The sequence below is a fragment of the Desmodus rotundus genome, chromosome 3 (genome assembly GCF_022682495.2).
Source record: "Desmodus rotundus isolate HL8 chromosome 3, HLdesRot8A.1, whole genome shotgun sequence".
NCBI classification, from domain to species: Eukaryota; Metazoa; Chordata; class Mammalia; order Chiroptera; family Phyllostomidae; genus Desmodus; species Desmodus rotundus.
Genome location: NC_071389.1, coordinates 21,138,599 through 21,154,716, shown reverse-complemented (window position 1 = coordinate 21,154,716; position 16,118 = coordinate 21,138,599). Strand labels below are relative to the sequence as shown.

At 54.3% G+C, this 16,118-nt stretch overlaps 1 protein-coding gene across 1 annotated transcript in view; it reads left to right on the top strand.

The window, feature by feature from the left end:
• Positions 1-16,118, top strand: part of CSMD2 (CUB and Sushi multiple domains 2) — a 548,714-nt gene that overhangs the window by 309,223 nt on the left and 223,373 nt on the right. The window contains exon 12 of the mRNA XM_053921210.1: positions 2,212-2,324. Coding sequence (XP_053777185.1) covers positions 2,212-2,324 — 113 coding nt within the window. The remainder of the gene's footprint in view (positions 1-2,211; positions 2,325-16,118) is intronic.

Here is a 16,118-nt window from a genome sequence, read left to right as displayed (position 1 = left end):
AGCCAGGCTAGCTCCAAGCTAACACCTTCTGATTTTAATGATGAATGAAAGACAGCTATTCAGTAATAGCTGGCTTGTCCAGGAGCCGCCCTGCTCTGAGAACTTCCCACACCTTCCTCACACCTACCTGGAGAAGATCCTATCAGGGCAGTTAAGGACTCATGATGTTACCCACTGGGTCAGCTGACATGGCTAGGACTTGGGGTCTCTCGGGAGAAAGGACTGGAATCTGAGCCCAGAGGGCATCTACTCCCTGCCTATTCCACTGTACCAGTCAAGAGTTCTCCAGAGAAACAGAAGCAATAGGATGTATAGAGAGAAGAAAGGATCTATTATAAGGAATTGACTCACATGGTTAAGGAGGCTGACAGTCTCGAGACCTGCTGGGTGAGCCAGCAAGCTGGAGACCCAGGACAGTGGCAATGTAATTCTAGTGTGTCCCAGCTGGAATTCAAGCAGTCAGGAGGAATCCTTTTTTACTTGGCGGGGGGACATTCACTTCAGGCCTTCCACTGATGAAGTGAGGCCCACCCACACTGGGGAGAGAAGTCTGCTTAGTTCCTCTCTCAATTTAAATGTTAATCTGATCCAAAAACAGACACACCCAGAATGTTTGGCCAGGGCCCAGGCAAGATGACACATCAAATTAGCCATCACACCCAGCTCTCCCTCCTCTTGGTGCCTCCCCATCACTCACCTGCCCTGCATTGCTGACCCACCTGGTGCATCAGCTCTGTGCCCAAGAGACAAGGATACTGCCATGTCTCCTCCATGACCCCAGTGTGCTTTTCCATAGACAGAACCTTGGAACAGCAGAGCTGAAAAGACTCTTGGGGATCACACAACCCAATCCCCTCATTTAACGTGGAGTGAAAAAGCCCAGAGAGGCCCTGCCACTTGCCCAAGGTCTCACAGCAAAGAATGACAGAGCCAGGGCTTATCCCCAGATCTCTGGACCAATCAAGCGTGTCTGAGCTCCCAGCAAGTTCTCCCCCACCCCCACCCCCATCTCTTTAGGCCAATATCAGTCTCAAACCTTCAAGGAAGCACATGCAAAATAGTCAGGCGCCTTTGTTGTTCCATTTGGGTCAAACAGGAAAAGCAGAGGCCTTGGCCTTCTCTCTTGCTTCCTGCCACCCTGGAGACAGAAGCCAGCCCTGACCTGGCCTCCATCTTCACTCATTACAGCATGTCAGAGCCCCCAGATCAGGGGTGTCCCGAAGGCCGCACTGGTGTACCCCAGGTGGTCTGTCCCACCTCCACCCACCCCCGCTACTCATGCTGTGCTCACCCACACTCTGCAGTCAACTCAACACCCCCACCCCAGCTCTGAGACCCCAGGGTAAAACAGACCCATTAATCTAATCACCCCCTCCATAACCCCTCAGTCCCCATCTGTGCCGGTGGTTTGCCTGGTCCCTACAGTAAGAAGAGGCCAGAATTCTTCTGGAAGCCCCAGCCTGGGCAGTGGACTCCAGCTCTGCCACTCTCCAGCAAGTCTCCAGCTGACCTCAGGAAAGTCCCTGCCCGCTTTGCACCTTTGTCTCCTCATCTGTACAGCGGGGATAAAATAATCCAGACCTCCTGGGGCTCCTGGGGGCATTAAAGGAGATAATGGCCAGGAATTAATGGACACGAAGTTGTCTCACCTAAGCAGGTGCCTGGTAGATGTGAGTTGAACCAGAAGCTTCCCCACACTCAAACTCTTTTCTTCTAAAAAATAGGGCCCCAGGGCGACGGCTCTGCTTTCACCGTCAGTGCCTCCCCTCTCACGCCAGCAGGGAAGGTTGAGTCTCGTGGAGAGGAAGGGCTGGGTTCAAGCAGGGCAAGGGGTTTCTGTCCGTCTCTTCTGCAGCACAGTTCACACAAGAGGTCAGAGGTTGCGGGATTGTAGACATCCCTTCATTAGATCCGGTTCCAGCTAGTCCTGTGAGCCACTGAGGACACAGATTTCTCTCACGAGTCCAGGGATCCAGGCGAGGGAGTAGATGCTGAGACGCAGGTTCTGCCCGTGGCCGGGGGTGAGGGGCTGGGTCTCCCAGCAAGTGGAGCGCGTGCCCCTGGGCTCCCGTGTCAGAGATTCCGTGGAGCTCAGAATTTGCCCGAGTGGGCCTGGCCCCTAGGTATTCCTTCAGGTGCCCTCGGTCGGGCAGTGATTCTGCTGGGGTGCCATGGTGGGGCGCACACCCCTAACTCTCTCTCTCTGGACAGCCTGACAGGTACGTCGGTGCCAGATCTCATTGTCAGCACCCACCACCAAATGTGGCTCCTCTTCCAGACTGACGGCAGCGGCAGCTCCCTGGGATTCAAGGCTTCTTACGAAGGTAACTACTCTTAGGGAGCTGGTGATCTCGCCCTAGAGTCAGAACCTTGAGGTCTGGATTCGGAGTCAGCGAGCCCTGGGTTTGAACCCGGTTCCGCTCTGCACCTGCTTCCTCTCCTGAGGCCTGTTGGAGCTCTTGACCTCTCTGAGCCCCAGCCTCCTTCCTTGTCCAGTGGGGCTCCTGGGTGGTTTTGAGGATTGTCTGAGATAACCCACTTACAATACTGCACACACAGCACCAGGCACACACGTCAGTTCCATCCCCAGTCCATACTGGGCTTGTGCAGACCTTCAAAAGGCCCCGTGAACTTGCTGAGCCTCGGTTGTTTTCTGTCTTTAGACTGGAGATGGGGCTGCCCTATTGGGGTGTCATAGTGACGAGGGACTATGCACAGGGCTAGGGACAGACACACACCGTTGGTGACCTGAGGAGGATGCAGATAAGGGTGACTGTCATCTCTTGATGGAAGCAGGCATTAAGGGAATGGCAGACTCTGGGGCCCAAGAGATGCTACCCCGGTCACCCTTCCATGCACTCCCTACTCCTGTTGGCCCATGACTGCTAATGCCGTCTCCCACAAAAGGAGGAGCAGAAGCCATCCCCCACATATTTGTTAAGGCCCTGGTAGGGTCAAACCCCAGCACTAGGGAACACAGGCGTCAGCTCTAGGCCCCTGCCGCAAGGGGCAGCACTCTAGCAGGGAGACAGAGCCGAAACGAATGAGCGGGTTCAGTCAGGGAGACATGGCAGACAGAGCTGTGGAGCACAGAGCAGGGCAGGCATCCCCTACGCCTGCCCCGAGGGAAGGGATGCCTAGCAGGGAGGTCTGACCCTGCGTCCATTTCTTCCCTGTTGTCCTTTGTTCCTCGTGAGCCTCCTTATAAGAGAAGATTTGCATGTGAACTCTAGTCGGGGAAGCACCACTTCACCTCATTCAGTGCTCACAGCTGTAGGATGGCTGCTCTTTCACAGAGCAGGCATTGGGGACTCAGAAGGGTGACATCACCCGCCCAGGTCACACTGAAGTCTGGGACCTGGCAGAGCCCAGGTTCGACCCCAGGTCTGTCTGGCTTCAAAGCCCATGATTTCCCCACTCTACTACTGAGCGCCTCCCAAAGTGACAGCATTTCATTTTCTATGAAAGCTTTATAGAAGTCAAAGCTTTGCCCCAGTCAGGTGGGCCATATATCATGACCCCAGATTCCTTGTTACTAGAGGTTGGGGTTCTGTTCAGTAGTTCTCGTCCACCTCACGCGGCCAGTATTGATTCAGCTCCTGTGACATGACCGGCGCCGTGCTGAGCGCTGGGGCTATGAGACACAATCGGAAAACATGTGCTCTGCGGCTGCTGGTTGCAGGCTAGGTGTCCACAGGACTTCTCTTTGGACCTGTGACAAATCAGGGAGGGAGTCTGGGCGCTGAGAGACATCGCTGACCCGCAGGAGCTACACAGTCTCTGGGCACTCAGGCAGCAGCTTCCGTGAAGATAAAACGGACTCTGACATTAAACCCCACCTGCTGAACCTCAGCTTGGTCCCTGCTGTGTGACCTTGGGCGAGGCATGTGGTGTCTCCGAGCCTCAGTTTCCCCACTCATAGAGTAGAGATAATAATGAGAAGCTCATAGCATTGTTAAGAAAGGAAATGAGATCCCAGAAAGCTCCTTGCATGGTGCCCAGCACCAGGGCATCTTCCCCTGGGAGCCACTCAAGCTCCTCTCCACCCAAACCTCCCACGAGTACCACTGCTCTTCACCAGGCGTGCTCCTCTGCCCGGGAACTCGGGGCTCCTTGCCAGTCCTCAGAGGCCTGTGCTTGCTCTGACAGACCTTGGTTCTTGGTCCCTGCCCCACACCTGGTCTCCCCAGCTAGGGCCCTCACCCCCAGGCCGGCTGAGAAACAGGACAGTTCCCTGTGGCCACATCGTAGGATGTGGCGGCAGAAGCGGCAGAAGGCGGATCCAAGTCATGGGGAGCCTTGAGGCCTCACTAAGGTTTGCCCCTTGTCCAGGGGGAAAAAGAACTTGTGAAGGGCCACATGTCAAAATGGCCCTGCCCTTTCCTTCTTGTCCCTTCTACCATTGACCTTTTGTTGAAGGGAAGAAGCCCATCGGTCTCACATTTTCATGGTGAGGAGCCCCCTGTAGTGTAAAAAGGGGGTCGACTGAGTCCCTGGCATCTGATGCAACTGTGCCCCCTCATGCTGCTCTCTGGGCCTCTCCCGCCCGCAGCCTTCTGCTTCTCCACTGTCCTGGCCGCTCCCTCACTGCTCCTGCATGGTTCCTCACTGCCCTTCAGGGCAGGTATCTTTCAGTGTCTGTGCTTAGCCTTCTGTCCTCCTTTTCTAGAACCTTCCATAGTTGATCACATCCACTCTCATGGCTCCAACCTCAACCTAAGCCGGGTGGCTTAAACAGAAATTTATTTTCCCACAATTCCAGGCCAGAAGCCCAAGATCGAGGTTCTGGCCGATTGCTTTGGTCTCAGCTCTCCTTCTGGTTTGCAGATGGCTGCCTTCACGTGGACTTTCCTCAGTGCGTGCACGTGGGAAGAGAGCAAGCCCTCTGTGCCTCTTCTTATAAAGACACTGATCCTGTGGGGTCAGGGCCCCACCCTTTTGACCTCACTTAGCCTTTATTCCTTTCCTAGGGGCCCCGTCGCCAAATACCGCTGCATTGGGGTCCAGGGCTTCAACAAAGTAATGGAGGAGTGGGGGGGGGCACAAACATTCAGTCCGTAACACCATCCAAAACAAAGCTTTTCCTCTCCACCCCCACACCCTCTGCCTGCATGTCCCCACTGTGATGAACAGTGCCACCATCCAGGCCGTCACTTGGTCTCCTTTCCACCTCCTCCTTCTCCCCCTCCCACCTCTGACCCTGTCCCAGGTTCTGTCAGTTCCTCTGCAGCAGCCCAGCTCCCCTGTCCCTGCCGTGGCTGAGGTCCATCGCCTCGCACTCGAATGACAGCGCAGCCCTCCCTCCCTGACTTCAGGCCTCCCCCAACCCCCACCCATCTGCCACACACAGCGCAGCAGTCTCCCCAGCACCCCAGTCTGGCACAGCTTCCCCCTCCTTAAAAAATCTCATGGCAGTTTCGCATTGCTTTAGGATGAAGTACAGTCACTCACTGGGCATCCAGGGCTCTCCATGATGGTAATTCCAAGCCAAATTCTGGCTTTTACGAATGCATTCTAGGCAGAGTTCCAGTGTATTAACCTCTGCAGTCCAAAGGGCCTAGCCCAGTGCCTGGCGCATGACGGGCTGCACTCAGAAAAGCTCATCACAGAATTGAATCGTGATGGCGTTCTGCACAGACTCACCAGAGTGCCCTTCCTCACTCCCTTTCAACCCCCTTTCACCCTCTTGACCATCTCCCAGCTCAGGTGCCAAGAGCCCCCACCTTCTCCACTGCCCCCTAGGCTTCAGGGTCAGAGAGAGCCGCTGGCTCTGTGCATGGTCTTTAGCCAGTCTCTCCTCACTTCTGAGCCTGAGTTTTCTCATCTGTGAAGAGGGACTGATAAACCTTTATGTCCCAGGGGCCTTACAAGGACTCAGTGTAGTGGCAGCCGGCAGAGGGTCTGTCATTTGGCAAACACCCAGGTAAAAGCCTGCTCCCCTCCTCCACTTCCCCCGTCCTGCATCTCCTTTCCCACCCTGCACCCATGGCCCATGGCCTCAGAATTACCTCCGCCTCCTCTTGGCCCTCCTTCTATCCCAGGTTCTGGTGAATTCTGTACTTCATAGACATATTGGCTCAGGGATGGGAGGGCAGCAGGGGTGCAGATGTTCCACAGGTGGCATGAAGCCGCTGAGGGCAGAGACCTGCCCCAGGCATACCTGGCCTCATCACCATCAGTACTCCCTCTGCCCCAGTCCAGGTAGAGAGAAGCTTCCTTGAGGGCAGACAAGTATCACTGCAGTATTATCCCCACCCCTTGTTGAAAGTGAGCCCCTGAGTAGGAAAATTGGGAGGTTTATTTCCCCAAAATTCTTCCAGCTCTGCTTGTCACAGTCCCAGGGTGGGGTGGGGGAGAGGACTCAGGCTCCACCAATATCTAAGGACTCTGAGCCTAGAAACTCAGTCCCCCTTCGTAGGGACAGCCAGCTGTAGGAAATGCATTCATAGTTGCAATTGCTTTGCTTCCCTGTAGAACAAGAAATATTTAAGGAACAGGCAATTAGCACTTACCAGAAACATTGTAAAATTACATACAACTTGCTAACAAGTTTTAGCATCAATCTGGGAGTCTCCTTGCTTCCTGACTTGGAGCCTAGAATCTGGCAGTCTAAGGCCAGATCTGGGAGACAGGCCCAGGGGAGGAAGGAGCTGGGACCCCGACCCTGGAGAGAGGGAGGAGCAGGGGAGTAGAGGTCATGCAGAAAGGTTGCCCAAGAATCCAGGGGACTCATGTTGGAAATGAGGTCCCCCGGTACTGACTACTGTCTAAGTCCCTATTATGTGTTGCAGACTCTGTTCCAGACATTGGGGTCCAAAGACAAGACAGTCTGTGCCTTCACCTAAGTCATAGTCCATCCTCACCAGAGTTGGGGAAGTGCGAGAAGCTGGGAAGCACCAAGGGGCAGCTACTCTTGCTTGAGGGCATCCGTGAGGGCTTCCTGGAGGGGCTGATGTCTCAAACGGAGGCTTGCTTGAAGGATGAAAAGGAGTTCGTCAGACATCCCTGAGAAAGAGAACAGATGGGCTTAGCTGACACATACATAGGGTTGCAGCTAGAACTTACGCAGATACAAAGTTGTAGAGCAGGGAGGGAGACAGTGGGCAAGACTAGCCATCCATAAGCAGTGCCTGCATCCCCTCCTCTGGAGCTTGGCTCTGCTGGGGGACACAGGTGAGCCCCCGAAGGACGTGCTGGCACTGGGCTGGACAGGAGGCCAAGGACAGCTGCCCCGCACCCTTGACTCCCCTCCTTTCCAGACGTTGCCTTTCCTCCTGTTGCAATACCAGGCACGTGACCATTTTCAGCTCGAATCTGCTATTACCAGGACACCTCTGCTTCCTGTTTCACCTCCACAGGCGTGGAGGACCGAACTTTCTGACTGCAGCCAAGAATGGCGCCACATGTTCCTAAGACACTCTCTGAGTTTCTGTGAAGCCCTTAAAGCTCTCCCAAGCACCGGGAGCTGGGGCGCACCTAGAGCCAGGCAGCCACTGCCTCCTCTCAGGAAGGCCCAGGGGGACCCACGCTGGGGGTGGGTGACACACAGCTGAGGGAACACTGCAGCATTAAAATTTGACAGGAAGTAATTTGTCAGTGGGATGGACTCGCCAAAAGCATGGGCTTTTGCACATGGCAAGCTCCAGTGTGGGGCAAATGCAGACAGCCTCAAGGCAGCCTAGATAGTCTACATATCCTTAGTCACCCCTTTTCTCAACCTCCTTCAGCCTCTGACACACCCAGGACAGTGCGGTGGAGGAAGGGGTGGGGAGGGAAGAATGTCAGCCACTTCATCTACCCACACCTCCATCCTCTTCGTGAAAACTGTGTGCAGAAAGAGGTGCACTAGCACCTCAGAATACACTCACAGGTGCTAGTGTCTCCTGCCTGCTCGGCCCCTTCCCATCACCAGCAGCACTAGAGTGGAGTGGGAGGTGGCTCTCAGCAAGTCCGCGAGATCCAGGTGCCATAGGTCATCCTAGTGCCCCCCCTTAGTGCCCTGGAGGTGTGCTGGTCACGCGCCAGGAGCTGGTGCGGCTTGAACAATGGATCTGTGGCGCTTAGTACGCTTAAGACTGTGCTTGGTTTTGGGGACACATCTCTTCTGCCCTCTAGAGAGCATCCTCAAACCCCTGGCTTGAGGATCTGACGCCGTGCAAGATAAAGAAAGCATAAACGACTTTTCAGTCCTCCCACCAGCTCTCCACGGTCTCCCTCAGACCACCTGGCCTCATCTCTCTTCACCAGCACTTCCTGCCACGTTGAAGTTCTAACTATTCTCCAGGCACTACGCCTGCTTCCTCCGTTTCTGCTTTCCTGCCTTTCCTTCCATCCTCCCCCCTCACCCCTCAAACATTCATTGGATGTCTCCCCTGTGCCTTGCACTCTCCCAGAAGCTGGAAATAGACATTTCAAAAGCATTGTCTTGGTCCTCAAGGAAGTTTCCGTTGAGAGGGGGAAACGCGTGCCCAAGCTGCAGCTGTAACACGGTTTTCCACGGGGCCGGGAGTGAGAGACAGGGAGGCCCCCAGGGCGGCCTGGACAATTCTCGGGAGGAGCTCAGGTTGGGAAGTGCTCAGACTGCCGCTGAGAGGTGGTGCTCTCTGGCAGACACCGGGCTGTGTCCCTCGGGATCAGAGGGACAGCAGGTCCACGTGGGCGCCGGCCGGGCTCTGCCAATGACAGGACTAGCATGGCAGTGAGGAAACACCTAGCGGTTCCTGGTCACATGCCACGTGTCAGACATTTTGACAATTGTCTTATATACACAAAGCTCATTAACTCCTCAAAACAACCCTGGAAGGGGGGTGTTATTATTACCACTTCCGGTTTACGGGTGACAAAACCAGGGCTCAGGGAGAATGAGAAATGTGTTCCGTCTACTTACTCCTTAGTGCAGAGCCGGGATTTAGGTCCAGGACTTGCTGACACCAGAGCCCTCGCTCATCACCGTCACGCTGTTTTGCCTCCTTACACACAGGTCGCTCAGTTTCGTGGTGTGTAAATCTCAAAGTTGGTGAGGGCCAGCAGTGAGGCTGGGGTGGGGGAGGGTAGACGTGCCAACGAGTTAGGGTTCTATTCTGTGGATTTGAGGAAGCTAGGAAAGAATCAATGAGCAGGGCACGGTGATAAATGGATTTTTATTTCCGAGTGATCTCACGCTGCTTCCCTCATAGAGAATAGAGGGAAGAGGCAGGGGACCTGCTCTTGCCTGATGCCACTATCCAGGTGAGAAATTAGGAGGGGTAGACCAAGGCAGCGAGAGAAGGGGTGGAGAGCAGAGGGGGCCGGATGTGTGGGCGGCATTGGAGCCATATGAAGTGGTTTATGAGGACTGGGGGTGGGGAGGGGAAGGCGGAATCCCAGCTGATTCCGAGTCTGGCTTGGGCAGCTTCGGGAAGCCTCTCTGCCTCTCCCAGCCTAGGCCTGCGCGGGCCTCCTGTGCTCCCCCAGAGGCTGTGTGGTCAGGTGCATGCCTCCTCCCTTGCCCTCATCGTTTATGTTGTAACTATTTCTATACCCACCTGACTGGGGGTTCTCCGAGGGCAGGGCCGTGGGTCAGGCTGCTCTGTGTCTTCAGCGCTGACTGTGGCATTGGGAACGGCTTCCACGCAGTAAATATTAGCTGAGCTCACACACCGCACAGAGTATGATGCCCTGTGCTCCACGCAGCGTGTTAAGTGCCGGGTGCAGAGTGACCCACGATGCAAACTCAGGCCTGCCTTCTGAGGATGTACGTTGGGTGGGGACACAAGGTCAACTGGCAGCCAGAGGGCAGCAAAAGGGGCCAAGTGGGTAAATGGAGACTTTTGTCCTTTTTTTCCCCCTGCGGTACCCCCAGTATCTAGAACAGTAACTGATGAAATAAACAGATGAGCCCTTATGAAGGGCAATCAGAGCTGTGAAGGGAAAGAAGGGGCACCAAGAGAGGAGAGAAAAAGGGAATTACCTAAGATGCTTGGTCAGGGAAAGCATCTTTGAGGAGGTGACCTCGTACACCACAGTCTGCAGTGTGAGGAGCCGGTCAGGTGACAGTTGTGGGGGGAGGGGGGGTGAGGAAGCCACAGCCTAGGCTGAGGGAGCAGCGAATACATGAAGGAACGAAAGTCACACCCATTTGGAAAGGCAGAAAATCGCAGCCCAAGCGTGGGCCCACCCCCTCCCCCACTTCCTCCAAGGGGTGCCGCCCTTCCTGGAGCACGTCAAAGAGTGAATTTGTAGGGACACCTGATGCAGTCCCCCGTGCAGACATTGTCATAAAAGAGGATTCCAGTTTGGTATTCGAAATTGAAAAACCTGGGGGGACGGCGGTGAGGTTGATCCCAGCTGATGGCATGGCACAGTCGAGGAGGGGAAGCAAACAGGCTGAGTGGCAGAGCCCGTCAGGATGGAATCACAGGCGCCTTTGAAGCGCTCGGCTCGTGCTTCCCAGCTTGCTTCTGCTAGGCAAAGGAGAGCGAGAAAGAGAGAAACAGTCTAAAATGGAATTATGTTAAACCAGATAACAGGAAATCACATGCGTGGTTTTCCCCAAGTCAGAATTTGTTTTATTCATTTGCAGTTCTGGGCCCTGACATCAGACTTCGCCAGCACCTGACCAGGACGGTCAAGGTGAAGTGTCTTTCAGGCAGGACAGAAGGGCAGGGGAGCTTGGTCCCTGTGTTCCCAGCAGGGGTTGACGCTGGGCTTGGAGGGGAGGCCCAGACCAGGACAAGGGGTGTGGGGCGGGGGGATAGAAACCATCCGCCAGCCCCCTCTGCCTTCCTGGACGGAGCTCCCAAACTGCTCTGTTCTTCTTCTCCCGTCCACCCACGCCTGGTTCTGTGGACTTCGCATTCCCCTCTCCAGTGTCTTGCCCTCTTTGCCAAATGCTCCCTTAAACCTGACTTCCCCTTGAGGTCATCATTCCCCCGTAGCCCTTGGCCATGTAAGCAACTCATGTCCCAGACCCCACGAACGTCCCTTTCATAGGCGGGCTCATGTATGTGCTCACTCTCTGGTGTGCTCTGCCTACGTGAACCCCCGCTCCTCTGACCCTGTGCTGCCCCCACCCTGCCACTTTCTATCCGCCTCATCGACGTCAGCAGTCTCTTCTTCTCTACTCTCAAAAATATTTTTTTCTATCCTCACCCAAGGATATTTTTTTTCATGGTTTTAAAGAGAGAGGCACTGGGAGAGGGGAAAGGAGGGAGAAAGAGGGAGGAAAACGTCGAGTCATTGCCTCTCATATGCACCCCAGCCTGGGACCAAACCTGCAACCCAGGCAGGCGCCCTGACAGGAAATCAAACCCGTAAACCCTTCGGTTTGAAGGACGACCATTGGAGCCCCACTGGCCAGGGCCTCCTCTCTCCTCTTGTTATCACCTTGCCTCTCAGTTTCTCGACCTTCCCACTCCTTTTCTGTGCAGCTGGACCTTGACCTCCAGCACCTCTGAAGCCCTAACGTCACCATCTGCTCTGGGACCTTTGTCCCTGCAGCTTTTTCACTCATTACTCACCCTGCTCTTGTTCATCACCCTTCCCTTGACCTCTCGATTCTCCATCTCCTCCTCTTCTCACTCCTTTCCTCCTTTAGCCTAAGCCCCTTGGAGAACACTTCAGCCATTCTTTTAGCAATGCCCTCACTTCCTTGTCCCGTTGTCCCGAATAAAACTGGAAATACCTTCTGGAGGGCAGGCCCCTTGTAGTACAGGCTTCCCTCGATAGGTCAGTGTTCTAGGAACCCATCGGTATCAGTGTGCCAACTGGTGGTGGTGTGAGAAGCTGCGTTCAGCTTCAGTGAGTTTTTTTTGAAGACCCTTTCAGGGTGTTTGCCTTTTCATGATGGGTGATTTACGAGCGTACTGCCCACACCGTGCTGACCAGAAACAGCATGACCCCTGTGCCCCACCCTCCTTTTCACCCAGTCTCGCCCCAAGCGACAATTTTTTTGTTTACCCGGGTGAAAAAAGTCCTCAAAGGGAAAAGTTTTGAGGAAGAGGTGAAACAAAACACAGCAGAAGCACTAAAAAGCATCAAAATTGGTGAGTTTAAAAACTGTTTTGAGCAGTAGGAAAAAAGACTCAATATTGCGTATTGCATCAAATGGACTGTACTTTGAAGGTGACTGAAGTTTAAACACGTAAGAATAAATACACGACTTTGGCGGGCATCCCCCCTCATTTTCACAAACCCAACCCCACCCCTTAGTCAGTCCTGCCGCCCCTCCCTCCACTTCTACATGAACCACGTAGCAGGGGGCTTCCAGGACAGCCCTGCTCGTGGGGTCCCTATAAATGAGTCCTCTCCACCCTCCACGGGCCCCACAGGTGTGTGGCAATGATTCCCGCTTCTCCGGCGTGATTGCTTCAGACGTTCTAGGCAACATCACCTCCTTTTCCCCAGGACTGGTCAGGACCTTCAGCAGAGACCGTGACCACCTCCTCTACTTAGAGCACGGGACCTGTGTCATCACAGGGTCCCCGCAGCCTTCTGCAGTCCTGCCTCGGAGCTCACTGTAACCACTCTTCCCTCTCCGCTCCCAGAGGGTTTCCACGTCTCTCAGCCTCGCCCCTCAGCGAGCTCAGGGTCCCACGCCTCCTGCCCCCTCTAAAGCCTCGTGCTGTTGGTCCCCATTTCTCCTCCAGTCTTCAGTTAGCCACGTAAGGTCTCTCATTCGCTCTAGCTCTCTCTTTTTCTCTCTGTCTGCCTCTACCCCTACCTCTATCTCTATGTCTCTCTCTCCTTCCCTATCATGTAAACATGGTTAGATTTCTCCCACCTTAAAACGATTTTTAAACTCCCCCCCCAAGTCCGTATGCCTCATGTGTTACCACCTAACTTCTCTCCATTCTGTCACTTCCAAGAAATGCCATCTTCAGGAGGCCTCTCCTCTTCCTGTCTCATCTTCCTCTTCTCCCACTGGGTGTTGGCCCTGCATTACTCTCAGCCTGCTCCCGCCAGTACCAACATCGATCTTCCCCACAGCATGCAGTGCCATCGGTCTCCTTGAACCTTGCTCTTCTCTAAGCTTCTGGGACCCACTCTCCCCTGGACTTAATCCAGCATTGTGCTGGTCCCTGCAGTGTCCCTAAGTGTCCTGTCCTGAACTGACCACGCTTCTCACTGTCCTTGGGTGGTCTCATCCTTCTCATGGCTTCTTCCATCACCTAAGAGTTGAATCCCAAATCCTATATTTCTAGACCAGAATTTTCTCCTGAACTTAAGGCCCACGTAGCCACTTTCTACTAGTTGTGCCCACATGAGGGTACCACAGGCACCTCCAAACTCAGCATGCCCTCCTCATGGCCCCCCAGACCTGCCCCACCTCCTGCAGTTTTGGCTCAGTGCTTTCACATCCAGGCCCGAGGCCAGACCCTGCAGTCACTGGGGTCTCTCCCTCACCCCCTGGATCCTCACTCGCAGTGCGGCCTATGGCTTCCTCCTGCCTTGGACCTCCCAGATCTCTGGGTGTCTCCCCACCCCTCTGCCTGTGGCCAGCCCAGGATGCCACCAAATCATCTCCCAGGTAACTTCGAGCCTCCCACCAGAATAGAAGCTCCACAGAGACAGGGCTTATGTCTGCCTTGTTCCCTGGCGAACCTCCCGTGCTCCACACTGTGGCTCACTTAGTAGACGCTCAGATGTTTGTTCAGTGGGCGGATGGTCTCTCTGCCCCCAGAATTGCTGGCCCCGACAGTTCTCCAGACAACATTCAGGGTGATTTTCTACAATACACAACATGAAATGCTGAACAGAATGAAACCCCTTGTCGACCCCCGTTGCCTGCCATCTACAGCCCAGTCTTCTTCGCAGATTGCACAGCCTTTTGCAGCCTCATCTCTCACCGCCTAGTCCATCGTGCTTCTGCCTGTAGAGAGGCAGTGTTGCCCAGTGGTTAAGAGCCCATACCACCAGCGTTCGGGTCTCCAGTCCACTGCGTCCTCGCTCTGTGACTTTGGGTAATTACCCGATCTCTCTGTGCCTTGGTGTCCTCCATGTGAAAATGGCTGTAATAGTGCCCAGCTCAGTTCGGGGTCACTCTGAGGGTGAAATGAGTGCCCGGAGTGACTGCTGTCACACCGTCAGCACTGGAGTCGTGACTTACGGTAACTGGAAGTTATCAGTCACTGGCCCTGCTGTCGCTGCCGTCTTGTAGCCTCGCTCTGAGCTTCACGTGGGCTCTCCTCCACCTGAAGGGTGCTCCTGCTCCCTTCTCTCCCACGCGTCCCTTTTCCAGCTTTGTTGAAATACAATGAGCAATAACATCGTGGAAGTTGAGGTGTACAACATGATGCTTTGGTATGTGGATATAGGTTGCCACAGGACTACCACAGTATGGTTGGTTCCCCCAACCATCACCTCCCATAGTTAGGGTTTTGCATGTGTGTGATGAGAACTTATAGAATCAACTCTTTCAGCAACTTTCACACGTACGACCCAGTCTTGCTCACGATAGTCACCCTACTGCATGCTATGTCCCCAGGCTTACTCACCGTGTAGTGAGTTTGTGGAAGTTTGCACCCTGGCAGCAACATCTCTGCATTGCTGTGTCCCCCGGCCCTGGTGGCCGCCGCGCCACTCGCCGCGGTTGCTGTGAGTTTGCCTTTGTTAGATTCAACATGTCAGTTAGATCGTACGGTGCTGATCTTCCTCCCTCTGGCTTATGTCACTCTGCATACTTCCCTCGAATTTCATCCATGTCATCACAAAGGGCACACTTGCCTTCTTGTTTCTGGCTGAATAATATTCCCCTCTCTGTATATGGGTGTGTGCACTGTTTTCTTTATTCATTCATCCGTTGACGGACACTTGGGGTGTTTTCATGTCTTGGCTACTGTCGGTAATGCTGCGTTGAATCCCGCTTGTCCTCCCACCTACTCACTCCTGCACAGGCTTCAGGCCTCAGCTTAGACGTTGCTGCCTCCAAGCAGCCCTCCCTGTTGCCAGGGCTGGAAGTGGGGTGAGGAGAGCAAGGCACTCACCTTGGGCATAAAATTTAAAAGAGGTAGAGAATGCAAAAAAAAAAAAAAAAACCACCTTAGTAATTAAGATAAATATTTTAATATAATTTTAAAAATCAAGATTAATGCAAAATGTCTATGATTAAAAATATCAGCTTTTGAGCTAACAACCAGCCCTGATGGCCAGGACCAGGGTGAGCCGATGAGGTGCGTCATGCAAGTGCAAGGTCAGACCTGGTCTTTGTGTTAAGTTTTGGTACTTTTCTCTGTGTTGGATTCAGTTCATAGGCATGAATTCTGATTTTCTTTAAAAAAAATATCACACCAAGGTATTATTTGTATTGATTCCTGATTTTGGGGTGTCCCCTAAAATTTTGTGCCCAAGGTCAGTGCCTCACTCCCTACCCCCTACTTTCATCCCCACCTCCCATGTTGGAATAGGTGTCCCTCTGGGTGCTCCCGCAGCCCCAGTCACCCCGAGTCACAAGCACCTCTTTCCTTGCTGCCTCGTGACTAGCTTGTTCAGCCATCGACAGCTGAGCCCCTGTCCAGATCTCGAGTCTCTAGCGCAGGGTCTGGCACAGAGCAGGTACGCATTATATGTTTCTGGTCGCATTGACGGCAGAGCAATGGGGTGGACGTGGGCATGTGGGAGGGCCCAGGGCCCACACCAGGGCTGCGCTGGGCAGGTTCCTCTCTCCCTCTGAGGACCACAAGCTGGTGCTGGCCGGGGCGTGGGAAGGCATGCACACACAGTTGGGTCTTCCGCAACGTAGTGAGACCTCACTGGGAAACCTTAAATTGGGGTCCTCTCCTGGGGAGTAGGATTCAGTTCTGTCTTCAAACGCTGGGCAACTTTCATCAGGGCTCAGAATGCTGCAGTGACAGTCCTTGCCAAGGTCTCACACGCCAGAGAGAGGGGACCCTGGAGTTCTGGGGCCTGGAGCAAAGAGCCCCCCTTCCCAGGAGTGCCTCAGTGTGTCCCTCCCCGCACCCTGGCAGAGGAAAGCCCGTGACAAAGGTGGGGTCAGTAGTCCTTTCAGCAGGTGTGTGTGCAGGAGGCAAGGCCAAGAGGTGTGCTATGAGAAGCGGGTGTGCTATGAGAAGCAGGTGAGCCGATTGGTACTTGAGTCCTTAGACCTGGCATGAGGCATGGTCACAGCGACCCCACACCCT